We start from the raw sequence: 23,042 nt of genomic DNA, 5'->3' as shown, positions 1-23,042 counted from the left end.
CTGCTATAGCAGGTTATCCTTTGGTTAACTCACAGCTGTCAGTTACATGTACAACTGTTTTTTTTTTTTTTTACACAACATGTACAACTGTTATAACTAACTTTCTGAGTTAGTTATTTCAGTGCCAAGGCAGTGCTAGTGTGCAAACTATTTACTATCTCATAAGGGCAGTATTACACTTTTTTTTAATTATTATGCATCATTTTGTAATTTGTCTATTATATTGTAGACCTCTCTGTAACCAAATAGTGTTATTTTTCTTTCACCACCATCATTTAGTATTCCCTCCATCTCCTATTATGTATCTCATCTCTTTTACAAGTTGCACATTTTCAATGATTACTTGTACTAAGTTTCAATGTAAGATGTTAACGACTAAAATAATCTTCGTACTTCATTAATAATTTATCCACTATATATCATGTGGAATGTTGACAAAATAGCAAATATTGAATATAGAAATGTTCAGCCTCTGCTGCTTTTGTTTACTGAAAAACTTCAATTGCTTTGAACGTTATTTTATTTTCTTCGCAGATTGTAGAAAAGAAGAAGATTGTTCACGAGACTTGAGCATGCCCTGAAAGAAGTTATTTGTAAATCTGCTGGAAAACAAGGTTAAAACATATGCATAGTTGGTTGCCTTTATTCTGTTTATTTTTTCAGTTTTTCTGTTTCTAAATGATTTTCATTTACGGTCTACACTTCTTCTGGCTAAATGTTCAATTTTTCACAGCTTGCTTGTTTAAAGTTTTCAATGATGAATTGGTTATTTGTAAATCTATTGGAAAGATCTTAAACAGAAAGATTGGCCATAATATTTGTTTCATCTTTCTCTAATAGATTAATAAACAAATAAAATTCTTCGATGAAAAGTGTCATCAAGTTCAATTTTTTCAAACCATGTCTGTGAATGTAGAAAATCTTTTTGCACTGAAGGAATACGAGCAATGTGCTCAGAGAATCAAATTTCGTCTCAACCAATTTAATTTACATAACACAATACTGTATATATGTGTGACTGAGACCAATCTTAAGTAACTTAGTACTTAACTAACTGCCAAAATAGAAAAAACTAACCTAAGGAACAACATCTATAATTAAACTAATCTTTTATTTATTTTGGTCATCATACCTATCATTCTAATATGTTGCTCGTAGAACTTAGAGTCAAAGTTAAATAATGTCTATTTGAAGCTTTGTTGAACATTTATGGCTAACTTTGTTTTATGGAATTTGGTTTAGATGGCGAGTTTGTTAACTGATTTGGCAAAGACGTATGTGGAGAAATTGATAAATGGGGTAATAGCAGAATCACGTCTTATATTTTGCTTCACATGCATTGCTAAGGAATTCGAAGAACAAAAGGTTGGGTTGGAAGTAGAAAGAAAAACTCTGGAGCAACGTGCTAAAGTGGCAACAGGAAGAGATAAAGATATTCAAGCCAATGTTCGTTTTTGGAAAGAGGAAGTTGATAAGCTCATTCAAGAGGACATCAAAACAAAACAAACATGTTTTTTTGGATTTTGTCCTAATTGCATATGGCAATATAAAAGGGGAAAGGAGTTGGTAAATAAGATGGAGGAGATTAAAAGATTAACACAAAAGGGAGAGAAACTCGAAAATATTGAACTCCCTCGCCGTCTTCCAGATGTTGAACGTTATTCATCCGAAGATTACATTTCTTTTAAAAGCAGAGAGTCAAATTACAAAGAACTATTGGAAGCACTAAAAGATGATAACAACTACATAACCGGGTTGCAAGGGATGGGAGGCACCGGAAAAACAACATTGGCTAAAGAAGTGGGTAAAGAACTAAAGCGAACTGAACAATTTGCTCATGTGATCGATACAACTGTTTCGTTTACTCCTGATATAAAAAAGATTCAAGATGATATTGCTGGACCTTTAGGATTAAAATGGGAGGACTGCAATGACTCGGACCGACCCAAAAAACTTTGGAGCAGATTAACAAATGGTGAGAAAATTCTTCTAATACTGGATGATGTGTGGGATCGAGATCCACCTCTTGATTTTGATGTAATAGGAATTCCGAAACGAGATAATCACAAAGGTTGCAGAGTTCTTATAACCACACGTAGTAAACGAATATTCAACAAAATGGATTGTGATAAGAAAATTGAATTGGAGCTCTTATCCGAAGAAGACGCATGGACCATGTTCAAAAGGTATGTCGGTCTAAGCAATAGTTCTTCAAAAAATTTGATCAGTAAGGGGCGTAAAATTGCTAAGGAATGCAAACAATTGCCAGTTGCAATTGCAGTTATCGCCAGCAGTTTAAAGGGCCAACAATTTCGCAAGCATGAGTGGGATGCGACCTTAAAATCCTTAAAGAAACCTGTGTCTATGCATGGTGTTGATGACGATATGGTTGGAATTTATAAATGTTTCAAGTTTAGCTATGACTATATGAAGGATGAAAAAGCCAAGGGATTGTTTCTCTTATCTTCTGTTTTCCCAGAAGATAAAGAAATTTCCATTGAAATTCTAACTAGACTTGGCATTGGAACGGGCCTTTTTGGGGAAGATTACGGAAGCTACGATGATGCTCGAAACCAAGTAGTTGTAGCCAAAAATAAACTCATAGATTCTTGTTTGTTGGTGGAGGTCGATGAAGGAGATGTAAAAATGCATGATTTGGTTCGCGATGCGGCTCAATGGATAGCAAACAAAGAGATTCGAGGTGTAAATTTGTCTGACAAAGATCAAAGATCATTGGTTCAAAGGGAAATAAATATTAAATATTTATTTTGTGAAGGGAAAGACATGGATTTGTTTTCATGTAAGTTTGACGGTTCCAAACTTGAGACTCTAATTGTCGACGTGGATAGAGATGAAGAGTGCAATTGTATGGAAGTCCCAAATTCTTTCTTTGAAAATATTGTCAAGCTCCGTGTTTTATACTTTTCGGGTCATGATGAACGACCTCTATCGTTACCACATTCAATTCAGTCATTGGCAAATATTCGATCTATCTTAGTTGACGGAGTGGATTTAGGTGACATCTCGGTTTTGGGGAACCTGCAAAGTCTTGAGACTGTTGATTTAGTTGAATGCACAATCAATGAATTGCCACAAGACATTACAAAATTGGGGAAATTTAAATTGTTAAAACTAGAAGATTGTAAAATTAGAAGGAAAAATCCATTTGAAATTATTGAAAGATGCACGTCACTTGAAGAATTGTATTTCCTAGACAGTTTTAATGATTTTTGTCATGAAGTAATCTTACCCAAGCTGCAAAGGTATCATATCCGTAAAGGGTGGGATATAGTCAATGATTCACTATCAAAATATGTGGCTTTCGATGCAGATGATGATGCATGTTGTTTTTCAAAAGCAACATTTAAGTATTGCATGCAAACAGCAGAGTTTCTCAAACTAGCTAGCATTAAGGGGGGATGGACAAATCTCATGCCTGAGATTGTTCCATTAGATCAAGGTATGAATGAACTTATTGAGCTTCGTTTGAGTTATATTTCACAGTTACAGTGTCTCATTGACACTAATGGTTATCCAGTACCAAATGTATTGTCCAAGTTGGCTGTACTAAAACTGTATAACATGGAAAATTTGGAAGAACTATTCAATGGTTCCATTTCCTTTGACTCTTTGAAGAATTTAGAGAACCTATACATAAACGAGTGTAAAAACATTCGAAGATTTTGTTTAGTTGCAAGCTAAATCTCTGCAATCTAAAGACTGTGACACTGCAGAAATGTCCAATGCTGGTTTCCCTATTTCCACTGTTGACTTCTCAGAATCTGGTTCTGCTAGAGACATTGGAAATAGCTGATTGTGAGGGTCTGAAAAACATAATAATAGATGAAAGAAGAGAGGAAGAATCAAGAGAAGAAATAGATATTGGTGATAATGATAACAAGAATTGTGGCTCAATGTTTCCAAAACTAAAAGTTCTTGATATTGTGGGATGTCACCGATTAGAATCGATACTTCCCTTCCTCTCTTCTCAAGACCTTCCAGTACTAGAGGCTATCAGAGTAAGAAAATGTGGTGAGCTGAAATACATATTTGGCCAGTACCAACATGTTGAGCTCAGTTCACTAAAACAATTACAACTCTGTCAATTACCGAATTTCATGGACATTTTCCCAAAATATCATCATTCCACATCCTTGAACGAGTCATCTTCCATTTCTAGAGAAGGTTTCAAGGCACAAAAGCAATTGGACCCTATCAAATGCAATGTCTTCTCTTTGACTTGTATGTGTTGTCATGGTAGCAAGTATAGACATAAACATGGGAGTTTGTCAACTACTACAATCCCATTGGTTTCTGAGGATCAACTACAGAACTACTCAAAAACATTGGTAACCCTCTCACATTTTTCTGTAATGTTTTGATATGTTCTCTTTTTAGTGTGTATCTTCTATTGATAACATTTGTGCATATTAAACATCACAAACTTGAAGATTGTTATTAGAAGTTGAATACTATTTTGAAGTGTTTCAAATACTCTGATGCACTAAATTAATTATAGAAAATGTTAGCCTATCTTTAAGACTCATGTAAGAGATCTATATGTTTGCATTTCCATAAGTTGTCCACATACTTCAGTAATGTTTGGTTTGATTTTAGTTCCTTTACATTGGGATTACATTACATTACAGGTAACAAATTCAAATTGTCTTCGAATAAGAGAACATGTTCAATGTCTTCCGGTACAATCACATATCATGTGCAATATTAAAGAGATTACACTGTCTCATTTTTCGAAGATAAAATCGGTGTTTATCCTGTCTATTGCTCAAAGGATGTTGGTGGAAACTTTGACAATAAGGAACTGTGATGAGTTGAAGCACATAATAATAGACACTGGAGATCATGATAGTGGTGGCAGCAATAGTTGGGGGAATGTCTTCCCAAAATTGAAAAGGCTCTACGTTGAAGATTGCATGCAATTGGAATACATATTTGGACAGTACACTGATGACCAACAAAACCACATTGAGACTCACCTTCATCTACCCGCATTGCAATGCCTCATTCTTCACAATTTGCCAAGTTTGGTTGCCATGTGTCCCAAACAATATCGCGCAAAATTTCCACCTTTGAAACAACTTGAACTTGAAAAATGTTCACAGGTTGCTATCAAATCTATAGGTGATTTCATTATTCGTTCAGATTTCGAATCTCTAGACAGCACAATCATGAAGGTATCTCTCTTTCATATATCTTTGTTGTTTGCTAAATTAATCCATGCTTTCAATCCTACTCAATGGATTTTATTGGATTGAAATTGATAATTACTTAGGGTATATTTGTAGAGTATTATACAATGTCTAAATCTCATTAAATACTGAATTTATAAATGTAGGAATTGAGTAGCAGCGTGGAGCATTTTATTGCTTTGAAAAGTCTCATGGTAAAAAACTCCAAAGCAGAAAATATATTTTGTCTCAGTGAAATAGATGGACAACAAGTGAACTTAGAGTTGCAAGATATTGAGTTATATGATATGCATGATATTATCTGCCTTTTTGTGGGTCCCAAAAATTCTTTTGCACTACGAAACCTTACAAGGTTAAAAATCGTGGGATGTGAAATATTGGAAATAGTTTTCTCCACTTCTATTTTAAGATGCCTGTCACAATTGCTTTATCTAAGAATAGAAGATTGCAAAGAGTTGAAACATATCATTAAGGATGACATGCAGAATCAAAACTCGTCGAATTCCTTGTCTTCAAGGACGTGCTTCCCGAAGCTAAAAACACTTGTTGTAGTAAACTGTAACAAGTTGAAATGTGTCTTTCCGGTCTCCATATGTAAAGAGCTTCCTGAGTTAAAGGCTATGATGATAAGAGAAGCAGACGAGCTTGAGGAAATATTCAAGAGTGAAAATGATCAGAAAGTCGAGATTCCAAATCTAAGTGTTCTAGTATTTGACCATCTACCAAGCATCTTCCACGTCCAAGGGATTCAATTTCAGGCTGTAAAAAAACGTTTTGTTCGAGGTTGTCCAAAACTCTCTTTAACTTCAACATCAAGTACTCCTTCCGACATCTTTGAAATTTATTGCATTTGCCCAGGTACGCGCCTACCAAAAAATTTTAAAACCATTGCATGTTGGTTTTAATAAATACATATCATGTGGTGTTTATAAAATATTTTGGCAAAGTTGTTTTTATTTCTTGTAATTTTTTTTGAGTTTATGTATGTGTGTGTCGCATGCACACCACCACAAAGTCCTTTAGAATACTAACAAAATGTAAATGTCACTTCCGATCTGAATATGGACTTTCTTGAGAAAATTCTCTCCTTGTAAAGTACACGTGGCACTGTCACACCATCTTTTGTTAACTCAAGTTAGCAGCAAGGATTAAAAGTTGTGACGGAAAATTTTTTAAGAACCAAAACTTGATGAAAAATTTTAGAGGGACTAAAAGCTTATTTTACCCTTGATAATAATCAAGTTCCCCCAACTCCTAAATTTATAAAATATAAGCAATTGTACATCTAAAACATTTGGTTTTGTTACTATGCTTATGAGTTACTATCTAATATGTTAATCTGTATTATCTTCCTATAGATTTCGAAACATCCAGAAAATTTTCGATTCTATTTCAAGAATTACTAGAAAAGTCCAAGGATCACGATACCAGCAACGAAAATCCAAGTGCAGAAACCACTAAAAGTGTTGCTGTTGGGACTGATATAGCAGTAGAACAAGAGTTGACTTCTTCACAGGTCAATATCAAACTACTTATTAAAGCTACCCACATCTGAATACAATCACCATGACAGTGTCTTTGAATAACATTTTGTTTGTTGTGCAGATACAAATAAAACCAACACCAGAGGCAAAGCATGAAATTGTTGAAAATGTTCCTGATTTAGAGATACGATCAGTAGCAATGTTACCAACAAATTCAGAAGTAATTTGCAGGCCATGTGAAATTCCCTTGGATATTCCTCTCCATATTATTCATTCAATATTGTAAGGCTTTACTTAGTAATTGATGTTATTAATTATTAGTTTCATATAACTAAATCTTTTGTTCTTAATACAGGAGTTGGTGAATGAACGATTAACGGGTCAACAATGTTTGATGAACCAACAAGATCCACTTGGAGAAACTGATACTATCATCAATCCTTCTCTGGAAAACAATGTAATAATATGCTAAAACAAAATAGATTTTCCTTGTGCATCTTTAAAATATGCTACAGCTTTTTTACATTTTCCTGCTACACAGTGTTTGAATGAAACAGAGAACCAATGTATTGAAGAGGGTTATACACCAGTAAAAACTGTAGCAGCAACTTTGTTTACAATTTCAGAAACAAGGAATGAACCACCTATACAATTAGTTTCTCCTAAACAAAAGGCATATCCCCTATTTTGCTTGTTTTCTTTTTGACTCTTTCAATGTACGAATTGAATTATACTACCACCTTAACATCCTTTTATTTTTATGCAGTGTGTTGAAGAAGGAAGTACATTACCAAATGCCAAGACAACAACAACCTCTACCCATTTAGAATTATTCAAATCAGCACAGGTGAGTTACTGAGTTTATAGTATCTAACCATGCATTCAAACACGTTCGTTTTCTTTTAAACATTGATCCTTTTATTTTTATTCTTTCTATAATAAAGACAGGCTCTTCCAAACTAAAATATATACTTGTTTAATATAGTGAGGCTAATCTTACAAAGACTTATATTTTGGATATGATAGCCTCATTTGTTTATTTGAATATGTGTAGGAACAAGATGTTGATGTCACAGAAACCGTAGATACTACTAAGACTAATTGTGATCAAGGTGAAGACTCTTTGGATCAATTTTATTTTACATCATCACCCTTTTGTTATTTTGAAGTTGAACTCTCTTCTCTCCCACCTTTTTTTCAGTTTCTACGGATGATGATTTTAGAGTTTCGAAATTGAAGCCCTCTCCTAGCAATATTATTATTCCTTTGCCTGTTGCATTTCAGATTCCTTCCATGCTTTCTGAAGGTATTTTCTCCATAAATCTTATTTGTTATGATTTTGTTTTGGTCCTCTGGAGCCTTAACTAGTTTTTTTCTTCACTATCAGTGAACACTTCTCAAATAGTGGAAGAATTATGTTCGCCTTCTCTTGTAACGCGGGAGCTTGAGCAACTGGCCTCCAAGAAGCATTTGGATTATGAGAATTTGTCTTTGTTGATTGATTTTCTTGTTAAGCATCCTTCAGTTCTGTTAAGGGACACTTCACTTAGTAACAGATACAAGGGTTATGCCTACAATTGCTTAGCTGAGTTATTGAAATTCCTCCAAACCCATAGTGTGTTAGATGTGTTGGGCTCAAGCCAATCTGCATTTGTTGAGTTATTACAGGATGTGCGTAGATTTTCTTTTGATAAAGATTGGTTGGATGGTGTCAAAAAACGCGCTTTGTTTGCTGATTTGCAATTCTCTCAAGATGCATTGCAAAAACTATTGGATTCGAAGAAACAGGTAACCAAGGATGGTGAGGTGATGCGTTTGAAGATAGACATTTTAACACAACATGCAGAAGATCTTAAGCATCAATTGAGCTCCTCTGAAGCTGTTTTGGATGATATCATTAAACAGGAGGCTGAAATTTTAGAATCTAAGGCTGCTTTAAGTGCCCCTCTTGGCTATTAGACTATTTTTCCTTGCATTTGTTTGCTTCTGTATCTTTTGTTGTTCGAGTTTAAAATTTAAATCTAGGGCATTTTCTTCTTTTCTCAATTGAAATGAACTACAACCTTGTTCTTTTTGTGTATTTAAATATGTAATTGACTTTTATATTTACATCGATGTAATATTAATTTCATCATCTATCTCAAATAATAAGCTTAGGTGAAGAAATGCTTATTATTGTGGTAGCGTTTATATGTAAAAACTATCATAAGCCACATTATCCCATACTATTTTTTTTATAGCCAAATGTTAGTTTTTGGAGTATTATTATGTTTGGTATCCTTTTGGGGTTAAGGGTTTCTTCTTTGAGGGAGAAGAATACTCATTTTGTGAAAGTTGCTCATCATTGAGACTCTTTGAGGTAGTGTATATATATATATATCAACTTAAAATGAAAATAAGATTTAGGCATCATTACTTTTTTTAGAAATTCATTATAGAGATTATAGCAGATGGTAGAGAAGTTTATGGTTGAAATTCTGGCACGCTAGTTTCCTGATGTCGTATGTAATGTTCCAACACTGAGACACGGGTGAAATGTTTAGTATAATGTTTCAATGTCAGGCTAATGATAAACAAACATAACAACGAAAATATAAATGACAGAAACGTAAATGGCACAGGTTATTTGTTAACCCAGTTCGGTGACAAACACACTTACTCAGAGGGTTACAAAGCCATGAAGGAAATCTACTAGTGTAGTCCTAGTTCTAAGTTCCCAGCAAACTCCAAGTTTACAACTTATCACCTAGCTACTACTCGTACTGACTTCAGCCTAGGAACTCCTAGACCTGAGATCCCATCTCACATCCACTCAATCACACACCTTGTGATTACACAATTACAAACAATATGATGAAGACACCTTCTGTAACACCCATACTAAATTTATCTAGAATATTTAGCATGTGCGTTAAACTTAGTATTGGATACATTAAAATTACAATAAATAAAAATTTCTCCAAATAAATTATAGAATTGCTTGTCTTATACATCTGAAAGAGTATCAATGACGTTTACAAAATACATGCAATGACAAGTAAAACATAATTTTCCAGCTTCTTCTGCTACTTCATCACGAAATGTTCAGCTTGCGCACCACCTGAGAATCTGAAATAAAATAAAAGGGATTGGGGTGAGACGGGATGTCTCAGTGAGTTCCACCTATCCTAGGTTGTAGGCAATCACAGGGAACCTAGGATCGCCATCTGTCTCTAAACTTAACCCATTCCGGGTTTATAATGTTTTATCATGCATAACTGAGCGATCGGGGGATAACTAGGATCGCTATCTGAATTACTAATATAATTCTAATACTAATGACAAAATCATAAGCATAATCATAATGTCTGTCATATTATGTTAGAAATGTTAGCGTTGAACAAACAATATTATATGAGTTGATTTTACGGAATAAACCCAGGTGGAGTAACCCCGGAATTTATTCCACTCTGACCGGTATTAATTTCCAACTGGCGGGAACCCAACTGACGGGGATATCGGACTCCTCTGATTATTGTGGGGTCATCCTCACGGATAGTGCCCGTTCCAACTGGCGGGAACCTTTCGTATCCAACTGGCGGGATAGCGAAAGCCACATTTTAAACATGTTTTAATATTGTAACTTGAACTAATTTTCTAATAACTGAGTTAATCCTCAACTCCACTACTGACGGGGAGATAGAGAGGAATAACTTATCTTAACTGATTTTCTTATAATAACAACATCCTGAAACTGATAATAAAGACGTAGTGATTCTGTCTTTATTCTGAAATTAATTCTGATACTAACCTATTTAGGTTCTAGGCATATCGTTGTCATATGTCATTCCTAAAAGGTTATAAGATATTCACATATCCTGATAAAACTAACTTCGACTAATTAAGCCGAAATTCCATATTTAAAGTTCCTTATTTTCCAAACTTTGGAAATCTACCCATGAATTGCTTTCATGGCTAATTCGTTCTAAATGCATCTCTTAGGTCAATGTACAATAAATATGTAATGGCACCTAAGTTGGAGGATTGCATAATATTCTTTGTCACATAGTAGAAAAATATAATTCTATATCAATGTGAACATGTTTATGTTACCATCCATGTTGGAGGATCCTAGAAACAATTTTGGCCACATAGTCGAATAAAATGAATATTTCATATTCTAGCCAAGCAATGGCTATATTTATGTATGCTAAACTTTATTATAAAATCATTTAAAAAATGTAACCAATTTTGGTAACCAAGGCAAGTGTTAAATTCTAATATTTCCTCAACAATTTTATATAAGTAAAAGCACTATATGCCTTGTCTACCAATTTCCCCCAACATCTACACTAACATAAACATATTCCTAATATAAAGGAAAATTTAGAATGAACTAGTAACCAAAACATGTGACAATTCTATTTTCCAAATTATATATATGTGTATATCAAACTTCAATTCAAATTCTATCCTCCAACCTTAGGACTAAAGTGGTATTGCACATTAACATAAGAAATATTAGAACAAAACAATGGGATTCTAGCAATGCTATAATTATGCCAACATATTCTAGTAATTCATAATCACATATTAACATTCTAATGGTATAGTTTACTACCCAAAGGTGGGTTTTCTAACTAAAGGAACTCACCTTGACATTTTTCCGAGGTCTCCATGCTGCTTGGGTCCCAATTAAGCTCCTAATGTGCTCCATAAGCACTTTTCTCCAAAACAACTTAACCACAACTTATGGCCTCTGCGTGTTCCGAATTCATTCCAAACTTCAACCGACACAACCAAACACCTGTGAACAACTTTCAGGTCATTTACTCAGCAACTTAAACTTCAAAATCTCTTATTTTGCAATTTCCATGCCCAAACCCGTATAGCTTTTTCTGCAGATTTTCAGCACTAAAGTCCAACTTCTAATGCATTTTCTGAATTCATTTCTATTCCGAAATACATGAAACTTATATCCAAATTGAAGGGAATTTAGCATAGAATCTAAATATCCAATAATTACTTAATTCCAGGTTACACATTCAAACCCGTGACGAAAACATCACATATATGCCATTCAAATTACGTCTCAAAAATCATGAATTCCAATTTAGTCACTTATAACCACATCTAGCGGTTAATTCACGACAACAACAATTCATCAAGTTGTTATACCACTTTCCCATAATAATTTCTTAAATCCCAAGTCTATAATTTCCATCCATTCTCCAAAAATTCAAACTTAATAGTGAACTCACCTTGAATATGATTCCATAGCTCCTTATGCATCAAACAAATCACTACCACAATCACCACAACATAATTGCATTCCTAAAGCATAGAATTGAACAATTCAACAAAGTGACATTAGAGGTGATGGTGGTGGGGTTCAACCCTCATATGAAAAAAAAGAGGAAGAAAGTTTGAAGCTTACCTAGTTATTATTCCACACATGGTTGCTCCAAAAAGCAAGCTTAGATATTGGTTTCCTTGAGATTTAGAAGTTAAATGAAGAATTGGAAAAATGAGAGGAGAGGGGCGATTGAGCTAAATGGAGAAAAGGTGTGATTTTTGAAACTTGGCTCTTGCTTAAACCACTCCTAAGAACTCATATGCATGATTTTTGTAGTGATTCCATGAAAGATTGAATGAATTTGGAGGTTGGGATTCATGGTGGTGAATGGTCGGTTATGGCTAGAGGGAAGGAGGAGAAAAATGTTGATTTTTAGAGAGAGGAAGTATGTAGAAAAATGTAGAAAAACATGGACTTTGTAATTTAAATAATATTGAATGGCAAAGTTACCCTTTTACCCCTTGCTAAAAAAATCTCATGGATAATTTGAAAAATAGCTGACACAGATAAATGACAGTGTTGTTAAGCGGGATATTACACTCTACCCCCCTTAAGAAAATTTCGTCCTCGAAATTTAGGAATTCACTTGCTAATAACACGAATAATTCCTTTATACTTTCGACTTTAATTTCTAACATATGTTTGTTACGGTCTGATTTCTTTCTGTCCGACTAAATTATCAGTTTCCAATCTCATATGCCAAAAGAATTCAATAATTCCCTTAACCGAGAGTTGGGGAATACATTATACACTCTGATCATAGTGGATTGTAAAGCTAACCGATGCATCTGATATCTTTCGAGTAAATTCCTTGTTCCACATACTTTTTATAAATTGTCTTAGATTACTCCTGCTTGTTTACCTTTACTGAATTCTTGAAAAATCTCATACGTTTACTAGAGTAACACTTCTATCGACTTCGTCAACTTTTATCTTCTCTTGAACGGCTATGACCTTTGAGTGATCTTTCATGCTATGTCTGGTCCCAATAAAATTTTATTTTTGAACTATGCCCCAAATAACGAGGTCTTATAATGATAATCGTACCATACTCAATATAAGATCGTCCCTACTCTGAGCAATATCCGACGTCAAGTTTATTTCATCGAAAGTAAGAATTGTTTCAACTTTCTCCGTTAATCAACACATAAATAGGAAAATGTTACTTCTGATATCTGTCATGTTTTATATGAATAAACTCAACATGGTGCTACCTCAAACATCTGTTGGAAGTACTAACTGACGAGTACAATCCATACGTCAGATTTAAATACATAGTGTACTAACTGGTGAGTACATTAAATATATAGATCTTATATGAGAATGGTGCACTGACTGGCGAGTACACAATTCACGAGGTAGTACAACTGATAGCTTAATACGTAACATATATATTTGTAGTCATTCAACTTTGCTTCATCTATACCAGATTTTAAATCAATCACGATACACCTTGATCATACACCTTGATCATATTAGGATGAGTAGAAAGTATCATCATAGATCTTCTCTTTAACTTATATGTTTAAAATATACATTTCATTCTTGGACAATATTGTTATAGTTGTTACTCTAGGGGATGTCTTATCATCTTTTCCTTAATTCCGTACTTATAACCTGAACATGCGTAGTCCCATACCGTAGCTCACATAATTTTCTAACTTGTTGTATGACATCATTCTTTTCTTTACCTCAGCAATACGGAGTTTAAGAACTTTTAACTTCACAACTAAAGTTGCGTTTGAATATCATCATTCATGTTATGAGTAGTACCTTCTCACTCAGATATTTGTTACTATAATTGATATTCCATAATGGTACTTCTAATCAAAATAAAGTCTTCTAAATACAACATTCATACTTGTTGCCCCATACATAACTCTCTTCTAACTAAACTAGTACTTCAAGTCCATATTGTAAAATTACCGAAATATTAAACCAGGTTACCATACTAGCGGTAATTCCAATTTCTTTAGATTTAACGAGGTAGGAACATGTCCGCCATACTCTTACTTACCACGTCCTTTTTGACTACTTGAATTCTTAGTATCTCTGAATTTTTGTGGTTTGGAAAATTGTTTAATTCGTCTCTTAAGATTTCCCATGAATATCTCATTCAAAGTCTTAAACCTTTGCACATTATGTTACTTCTTGCTGATTAATATCTCGCTGCGCTACTCTGATTTATTAGTTCACTTCGCTTAGGCGTACTGCTCCAACCATAATGTAAATTTCTCCATCTCATTACCACATGTTATGAACATGGGGCTAACTCTACACTTCTTGCTATTTCAAGCACCGACTTATAATCACTGACGAGTCATTTTCAAATACTGCAATTTTTTTTTCCTTTAAACATGCACTACATACTTGTTCTCGCAAAGTGTTCCTTAAATGATTCTCACATTTACATTATTTATGAACTAAAACATAATTGAATATTTAAGGCTTATTTCCATTTAGTTCATTCTTGTCTGTAATGATAGTTACACTTACGATCTCCTATGTAATAACTTCGACTCCCAAAATTCAATTTAGTTAACAAAATCATTCTTTTGGTTTTCAAGACACTTGCATAAGAAAAATCATCAGATAAAAATGTTTAACTCCTCAATACTTTACTTCGTTCTTAACTCTTTTACACTAGTGACAATTTTACCTGTAGCAGACCCATAAAATACTTCTTGTCCTTGACATCATTCGTCCATTAATTCACTGTACTTTGGCAACTTCTTATTCAGTCTTCATTTCATTTTTTTTTCCCGATTAAAAGTTACATCTTGTCTCTGACCATTACCGGGATCTCTTTCCACTTACTGTTATACTTGTATTTCTTAGTCTGAAAACAACTTAATAACTCATGATAGATGTGGGACGTCTGATCCGATTTTCCTTCATGTAAAATTCTTAGTGGTTTAACCTTTCTACAATTCCTTGCTAATAAAAATACATCTGATTCGTACTTTGATTCGTAAAAGATATTTCCACTACTACCCATTCATTCTTCTTGACTCTTATGTTGCATAGTTTCACTTTCTAATTCATAAGTCTGACACTTAAGATTTGGGAGATACGGCTAATCTGACATAGTTTATCTGACTTGCGTTGTTCATAGAATGATTGCGTAGAGGGGTCATATTCGTCTACTCCAAATAGTTTACTTAATTTCCAATTAATTCACTTAACAATTTAGGCATTAAAATCCTGCTCGTCCTGAGTATTTGAGTCCTTTGTTTCTTACATCCTCTACTTATCCTGAGAGCTTATGAATTATATGGTTCGTCTAATAATTTTCCTCATATCAAATTCTTCTTCTGATCCCACGGTCTTAATTACGCCTTTAGAATTATTTCTTTCTTCTATACCTTACTTATGCTTCTTATACTGCAGCTCCTGCCAAACTTGCAATCAACCCTTAATCATCCTGAATCTTTTACTTCTCCGGTATCCACATAAAAGTGTCGTTCAACAATACCAGAGTACTCCGTCTTAATCTTAACATTTCCCTTATGTCCTCGAAAATTTTCAGCTTCACAGTTTACTGGCCACCATTTGGCGTTGAATACTTACACATCAAAATTCGTTATAGAACCTGACACCTTGACTTTCCTTCTCCGCATGCTTCATTCCTCCTAGGTCCTATTCAGCTCTCAGACATTTGTTCTAGCTGTCACATACTAGGTTGAGTTGATCAGGCTCAGCTAGATATGACATTTAGAATAAATATCTGGAACCCAATGGTCCCACTACGTTTTATTGAATTCTAATGACCCAAGACACGATCTGAATCGACCAGCTCTGATACCAAATTGTAACACCCATACTAAATTTATCTAGAATATTTAGCATGTGCGTTAAACTTAGTATTGGATACATTAAAATTACAATAAATAAAAATTTCTCCAAATAAATTATAGAATTACTTGTCTTATACATCTGAAAGAGTATCAATGACGTTTACAAAATACATGCAATGACAAGTAAAACATAATTTTCCAGCTTCTTCTGCTACTTCATCACGAAATGTTCAGCTTGCGCACCACCTGAGAATCTGAAATAAAATAAAAGGGATTGGGGTGAGACGGGATGTCTCAGTGAGTTCCACCTATCCTAGGTTGTAGGAAATCACAGGGAACCTAGGATCGCCATCTGTCTCTAAACTTAACCCATTCCGGGTTTATACTGTTTTATCATGCATAACTGAGCGATCGGGGGATAACTAAGATCGCTATCTGAATTACTAATATAATTCTAATACTAATGACAAAATCATAAACATAATCATAATGTCTGTCATATTATGTTAGAAATGTTAGCGTTGAACAAACAATATTATCTGAGTTGATTTTACGGAATAAACCCAGGTGGAGTAACCCCGGAATTTATTCCACTCTGACCGGTATTAATTTCCAACTGGCGGGAACCCAACTGACGGGGATACCGGACTCCTCTGATTATTGTGGGGTCATCCTCACGGATAGTGCCCGTTCCAACTGGCGGGAACCTTTCGTATCCAACTGGCGGGATAGCGAAAGCCACATTTTAAACATGTTTTAATATTGTAACTTGAACTAATTTTCTGATAACTGAGTTAATCCTCAACTCCACTACTGACGGGGAGATAGAGAGGAATAACTTATCTTAACTGATTTTCTTATAATAACAACATCCTGAAACTGATAATAAAGACGTAGTGATTCTGTCTTTATTCTGAAATTAATTCTGATACTAACCTATTTAGGTTATAGGCATATCGTTGTCATATGCCATTCCTAAAAGGTTATAAGATATTCACATATCCTGATAAAACTAACTTCGACTAATTAAGCCGAAATTCCATATTTAAAGTTCCTTATTTTCCAAACTTTGGAAATCTACCCATGAATTTCTTTCATGGCTAATTCGTTCTAAATGCATCTCTTAGGTCAATGTACAATAAATATGTAATGGCACCTAAGTTGGAGGATTGCATAATATTCTGTCACATAGTAGAAAAATATAATTCTATATCAATGTGAACATGTTTATATTACCATCCATGTTGGAGGATCTGTAACACCCACGTCGTGGCTTTCGATATCCCGCTAGGTGGATTCGAAAGGTTCCCGACCTAAGGGGAACGGTTTAAGCCGCAAGGGACCCCCACGACAATAGTAGGAACCGAAACACATCGGAATGAGAGGGATCCGGAGGCCGTGTAGGTATGGGACTACATGGTTGAAGGAAGGCTTATAAGAATTGTTAGGTACTACCCATATCAACAAGATGCATCTTCTTTTCGGGAGCTCAATCCATAGGAACTCCACAGTTAAGCGTGCTTGGCTTGGAGTAGTACTAGGATGGGTGACCTACCGGGAAGTTTCCCGGTAAGCATGTGAGTGAGGACAAAGCATGCTGAAAAGACTCGTGTTGGTTTGTGGGGTTAGTCGGCAATCCTGTAAGCAGTCTGGGATGTTACACTTGGTATCAGAGCAGACCTCTCCCAGTACGGTGTGGTTCGGGGACGAACCAGGCGGAAGCTGGTGGGCATGTAACACCCACGTCGTGGCTTTCGATATCCCGCTAGGTGGATACGAAAGGTTCCCGACCTAAGGGGAACGGTTTAAGCCGCAAGGGACCCCCACGACAATAGTAGGAACCGAAACACATCGGAATGAGAGGGATCCGGAGGCCGTGTAGGTATGGGACTACATGGTTGAAGGAAGGCTTATAAGAATTGTTAGGTACTACCCATATCAACAAGATGCATCTTCTTTTCGGGAGCTCAATCCATAGGAACTCCACAGTTAAGCGTGCTTGGCTTGGAGTAGTACTAGGATGGGTGACCTAACGGGAAGTTTCCCGGTAAGCATGTGAGTGAGGACAAAGCATGCTGAAAAGACTCGTGTTGGTTTGTGGGGTTAGTCGGCAATCCTGTAAGCAGTCTGGGATGTTACAGGATCCTAGAAACAATTTTGGCCACATAGTCGAATAAAATGAATATTTCATATTCTAGCCAAGCAATGGCTATATTTATGTATGCTAAACTTTATTATAAAATCATTTAAAAAATGTAACCAATTTTGGTAACCAAGGCAAGTGTTAAATTCTAATATTTCCTCAACAATTTTATATAAGTAAAAGCACTATATGCCTTGTCTACCAATTTCCCCCAACATCTACACTAACATAAACATATTCCTAATATAAAGGAAAATTTAGAATGAACTAGTAACCAAAACATGTGACAATTCTATTTTCCAAATTATATATATGTGTATATCAAACTTCAATTCAAATTCTATCCTCCAACCTTAGGACTAAAGTGGTATTGCACATTAACATAAGAAATATTAGAACAAAACAATGGGATTCTAGCAATGCTATAATTATGCCAACATATTCTAGTAATTCATAATCACATATTAACATTCTAATGGTATAGTTTACTACCCAAAGGTGGGTTTTCTAACTAAAGGAACTCACCTTGACATTTTTCCGAGGTCTCCATGCTGCTTGGGTCCCAATTAAGCTCCTAATGTGCTCCATAAGCACTTTTCTCCAAAACAACTTAACCACAACTTATGGCCTCTGCGTGTTCCGAATTCATTCCAAACTTCAACCGACACAACCAAACACCTGTGAACAACTTTCAGGTCATTTACTCAGCAACTTAAACTTCAAAATCTCTTATTTTGCAATTTCCATGCCCAAACCCGTATAGCTTTTTCTGCAGATTTTCAGCACTAAAGTCCAACTTCTAATGCATTTTCTGAATTCATTTCTATTCCGAAATACATGAAACTTATATCCAAATTGAAGGGAATTTAGCATAGAATCTAAATATCCAATAATTACTTAATTCCAGGTTACACATTCAAACCCGTGACGAAAACATCACATATATGCCATTCAAATTACGTCTCAAAAATCATGAATTCCAATTTAGTCACTTATAACCACATCTAGCGGTTAATTCACGACAACAACAATTCATCAAGTTGTTATACCACTTTCCCATAATAATTTCTTAAATCCCAAGTCTATAATTTCCATCCATTCTCCAAAAATTCAAACTTAATAGTGAACTCACCTTGAATATGATTCCATAGCTCCTTATGCATCAAACAAATCACTACCACAATCACCACAACATAATTGCATTCCTAAAGCATAGAATTGAACAATTCAACAAAGTGACATTAGAGGTGATGGTGGTGGGGTTCAACCCTCATATGAAAAAAAGAGGAAGAAAGTTTGAAGCTTACCTAGTTATTATTCCACACATGGTTGCTCCAAAAAGCAAGCTTAGATATTGGTTTCCTTGAGATTTAGAAGTTAAATGAAGAATTGGAAAAATGAGAGAGGCATCCCAACATCTTGGTGCTAGAGGTAAGAGGGTTAGAATTCAACCATAATTCATAACTTTTTCTTTCTTACCCATTTTTGTGAAATTGATGAATTGAATCTAATTGTTGTAAAATTCGTGCATGATTGTTGTTGTTATGTTTGAGAACATGATTTACATGATAATTGTATGTTAGTATGTGAATTAACATATTTAAATGCATAGTTGTTGGTGCTTTGTGTTCTTGAGCAAGTTTGATGAGAATTGAAGTTGTAGTGTTGAATTGTGCATGAATTTATGTTCACATGTTGTTGTTGTTATCTTGACATATGTTGTTGTTGGATTGATGCAATGGGTATCATTGAAATGGTGAATTGGTGATGAATATGTTGTTGTTGAAAGTTGTGGAAATTGATGAATTGGTGAATTTTGATAAGATTAAATTGAATTGTAGTGTCAATGATTTTTAATGAATGAAACAAGTTGATTATGATGAGTTATGGTATAATGATTTTCTGTTTTTGGTTGTTGTTTGGTAATGAGGAATGGTTTGGGAGAAATCGGGATTTTCATATGAAATTGAGCGTTAACCGTTTTGAAAAATGAGTGTGATGTGAGGTTATGGAAAATGATTTTTGGGATGGTTGAAACTTGAATTTTTCTATACATTATGACAGAGCTAAGTGTTAGGAGAATATAGGCGAAAACGGAATTGGGAGGTTATGTGAAATTGGTTGAAACTTTTCGGGTCATCGAGGCATCATAATAATTTCAAAACTCAGGCTCATATATCAATTCATAACAATTTCACATTTAAGGCATCATCCAACCTTTACATTATGGGTAAAGTGTTCAGAATGTTAGGGTCTTCTAGGCATCTTGTAACATTTATGGGACAAATAATATCCATCAATTCCTTTCGGGTCATCGAGACATCATAATAATTTCAAAACTCAGGCTCAAATATCATATGGGTCATCGAGGCATCCAAACACTTGCAATATTTATGGGACAAATAATATCCATCAATTCCTTTCGGGTCATCGAGGCATTATAATAATTTCAAAATTCAGGCTCATCTATCATCTATGAGTGACAATTCATAGTCTAGAATTGCACTCAAGATCATATATAATCAATGAGGCATCTCAACATTTACAAAATGTAGTTTTCTTTAAAATCACCGAGGCATCCCAACATTTACAAAATTTAACGGGATAAATAATATCCACCAATTCCTTTCGGGTCATTGAGGCATCATAATAATTTCAAAACTCAGGCTCATATATCATATACGAGTGACGATTCATAGTGTCTAGAATTGCACTCAAGATCATAAAATCACCGAGGCATCCCAACATTTACAAAATTTAACGGGATAAATAATATCCACCAATTCCTTTCGGGTCATTGAGGCATCATAATAATTTCAAAACTCAGGCTCATATATCATATACGAGTGACGATTCATAGTGTCTAGAATTGCACTCAAGATCATAAAATCACCGAGGCATCCCAACATTTACAAAATTTAACGGGACAAATTATATCCGTCCATTCTTTTCGGGTCATCGAGGCATCATAATAATTTCAAAACTCAGGCTCAAATAACATATTTGAGTGACAATTCATAGTATAGAATTGCACTCAAGATCATAAAATCACCTAGGCATCCCAACATTTACAAAATTTAATGGGACAAATAATATCCCCCAATTCCTTTCGGGTCATCGAGGCATCATAATAATTTCAAAACTCAGGCTCATGTATCATATCTGAGTGACAATTCATAGTCTAGAATTACACTCAAGATCATAAAATTACCGAGGCATCCCAACATTTACAAAACTTAATGGGACAATTAATATTCGTCAATTCTTTTCGGGTCATCGAGGCATCATAATAATTTCAAAACTCAGGCTCATATATCAATTCATAACAATTTCACATTTAAGGCATCATCCAACCTTTACATTATGGGTAAAGTGTTCAGAATGTTAGGGTCTTCTAGGCATCTTGTAACATTTATGGGACAAATAATATCCATCAATTCCTTTCGGGTCATCGAGGCATCATAATAATTTCAAAACTCAGGCTCAAATATCATATGGGTCATCGAGGCATCCAAACACTTGCAATATTTATGGGACAAATAATATCCATCAATTCCTTTCGGGTCATCGAGGCATGATAATAATTTCAAAACTCAGGCTCATCTATCATCTATGAGTGACAATTCATAGTCTAGAATTGCACTCAAGATCATATATAATCAATGAGGCATCTCAACATTTACAAAATGTAGTTTTCTTTAAAATCACCGAGGCATCCCAACATTTACAAAATTTAACAGGATAAATAATATCCACCAATTCCTTTCGGGTCATTGAGGCATCATAATAATTTCAAAACTCAGGCTCATATATCATATACGAGTGACGATTCATAGTGTCTAGAATTGCACTCAAGATCATAAAATCACCGAGGCATCCCAACATTTACAAAATTTAACGGGACAAATTATATCCGTCCATTCTTTTCGGGTCATCGAGGCATCATAATAATTTCAAAACTCAGGCTCAAATAACATATTTGAGTGACAATTCATAGTCTAGAATTGCACTCAAGATCATAAAATCACCTAGGCATCCCAACATTTACAAAATTTAATGGGACAAATAATATCCCTCAATTCCTTTCAGGTCATCGAGGCATCATAATAATTTCAAAACTCAGGCTCATGTATCATATCTGAGTGACAATTCATAGTCTAGAATTACACTCAAGATCATAAAATTACCCAGGCATCCCAACATTTACAAAATTTAATGGGACAAATAATATCCGTCAATTCTTTTCGGGTCATCGAGGCATCATAATAATTTCAAAACTCAGGCTCATATATCAATTCATAACAATTTCACATTTAAGGCATCATCCAACCTTTACATTATGGGTAAAGTGTTCAGAATGTTAGGGTCTTCTAGGCATCTTGTAACATTTATGGGACAAATAATATCCATCAATTCCTTTCGGGTCATCGAGACATCATAATAATTTCAAAACTCAGGCTCAAATATCATATGGGTCATCGAGGCATCCAAACACTTGCAATATTTATGGGACAAATAATATCCATCAATTCCTTTCGGGTCATCGAGGCATTATAATAATTTCAAAATTCAGGCTCATCTATCATCTATGAGTGACAATTCATAGTCTAGAATTGCAATCAAGATCATATATAATCAATGAGGCATCTCAACATTTACAAAATGTAGTTTTCTTTAAAATCACCGAGGCATCCCAACATTTACAAAATTTAACGGGATAAATAATATCCACCAATTCCTTTCGGGTCATTGAGGCATCATAATAATTTCAAAACTCAGGCTCATATATCATATACGAGTGACGATTCATAGTGTCTAGAATTGCACTCAAGATCATAAAATCACCGAGGCATCCCAACATTTACAAAATTTAACGGGATAAATAATATCCACCAATTCCTTTCGGGTCATTGAGGCATCATAATAATTTCAAAACTCAGGCTCATATATCATATACGAGTGACGATTCATAGTGTCTAGAATTGCACTCAAGATCATAAAATCACCGAGGCATCCCAACATTTACAAAATTTAACGGGACAAATTATATCCGTCCATTCTTTTCGGGTCATC

At 34.7% G+C, this 23,042-nt stretch overlaps 2 protein-coding genes and 2 long non-coding RNA genes across 6 annotated transcripts; 2 read left to right on the top strand and 2 right to left on the bottom strand.

The window, feature by feature from the left end:
- Positions 1–1,242: 1,242 nt before the first annotated feature.
- On the top strand, positions 1,243–3,702 carry LOC146946935 (disease resistance protein At4g27190-like). The gene has a single exon (XM_085744732.1). It carries the CDS (start codon positions 1,243–1,245, stop codon positions 3,700–3,702), a length of 2,460 nt encoding a protein of 819 aa, XP_085600858.1.
- LOC146946934 (uncharacterized) lies at positions 1,243–8,959 on the top strand. 3 transcript variants are annotated; one of them, XM_085744729.1, is made up of 11 exons: positions 1,243–4,349; positions 4,650–5,195; positions 5,357–6,068; positions 6,569–6,726; positions 6,816–6,914; positions 7,050–7,151; positions 7,236–7,367; positions 7,461–7,541; positions 7,749–7,806; positions 7,896–8,000; positions 8,082–8,959. In XM_085744729.1, the coding sequence occupies exons 1-11, from the start codon at positions 3,744–3,746 to the stop codon at positions 8,651–8,653; spliced, it is 3,171 nt and encodes a 1,056-aa protein (XP_085600855.1). In that variant the 5' UTR covers positions 1,243–3,743; the 3' UTR covers positions 8,654–8,959. The 3 variants fall into 3 exon arrangements, with proteins under 3 accessions (XP_085600855.1, XP_085600856.1, XP_085600857.1); XM_085744730.1 differs by having other exon boundaries at positions 3,744–4,349; positions 5,357–5,993; XM_085744731.1 differs by lacking the exon at positions 7,236–7,367 and having other exon boundaries at positions 3,744–4,349.
- Positions 8,960–9,601: 642 nt separating this feature from the next.
- LOC146946933 (uncharacterized) lies at positions 9,602–15,668 on the bottom strand. Its single transcript, XR_015026866.1, has 4 exons — positions 12,111–15,668; positions 11,935–12,007; positions 11,328–11,480; positions 9,602–9,802 (listed from the first exon to the last, which is right to left on the bottom strand). It is a non-coding gene; the product is annotated as an uncharacterized LOC146946933 (long non-coding RNA).
- Positions 15,669–15,879: 211 nt separating this feature from the next.
- On the bottom strand, positions 15,880–22,795 carry LOC146946932 (uncharacterized). Its single transcript, XR_015026867.1, has 4 exons — positions 19,277–22,795; positions 19,102–19,174; positions 18,495–18,647; positions 15,880–16,080 (listed from the first exon to the last, which is right to left on the bottom strand). It is a non-coding gene; the product is annotated as an uncharacterized LOC146946932 (long non-coding RNA).
- Between the last annotated feature and the right edge of the window lie 247 nt (positions 22,796–23,042).

The sequence above is a fragment of the Medicago sativa genome, chromosome 2 (assembly GCF_051527215.1).
Source record: "Medicago sativa cultivar Bolivia chromosome 2, Bolivia_mono, whole genome shotgun sequence".
Taxonomy (NCBI): Eukaryota; Viridiplantae; Streptophyta; class Magnoliopsida; order Fabales; family Fabaceae; genus Medicago; species Medicago sativa.
The sequence above is the reverse complement of the archived record's forward strand: the minus strand, read 5'-3'. Positions and strand labels throughout refer to the sequence as shown.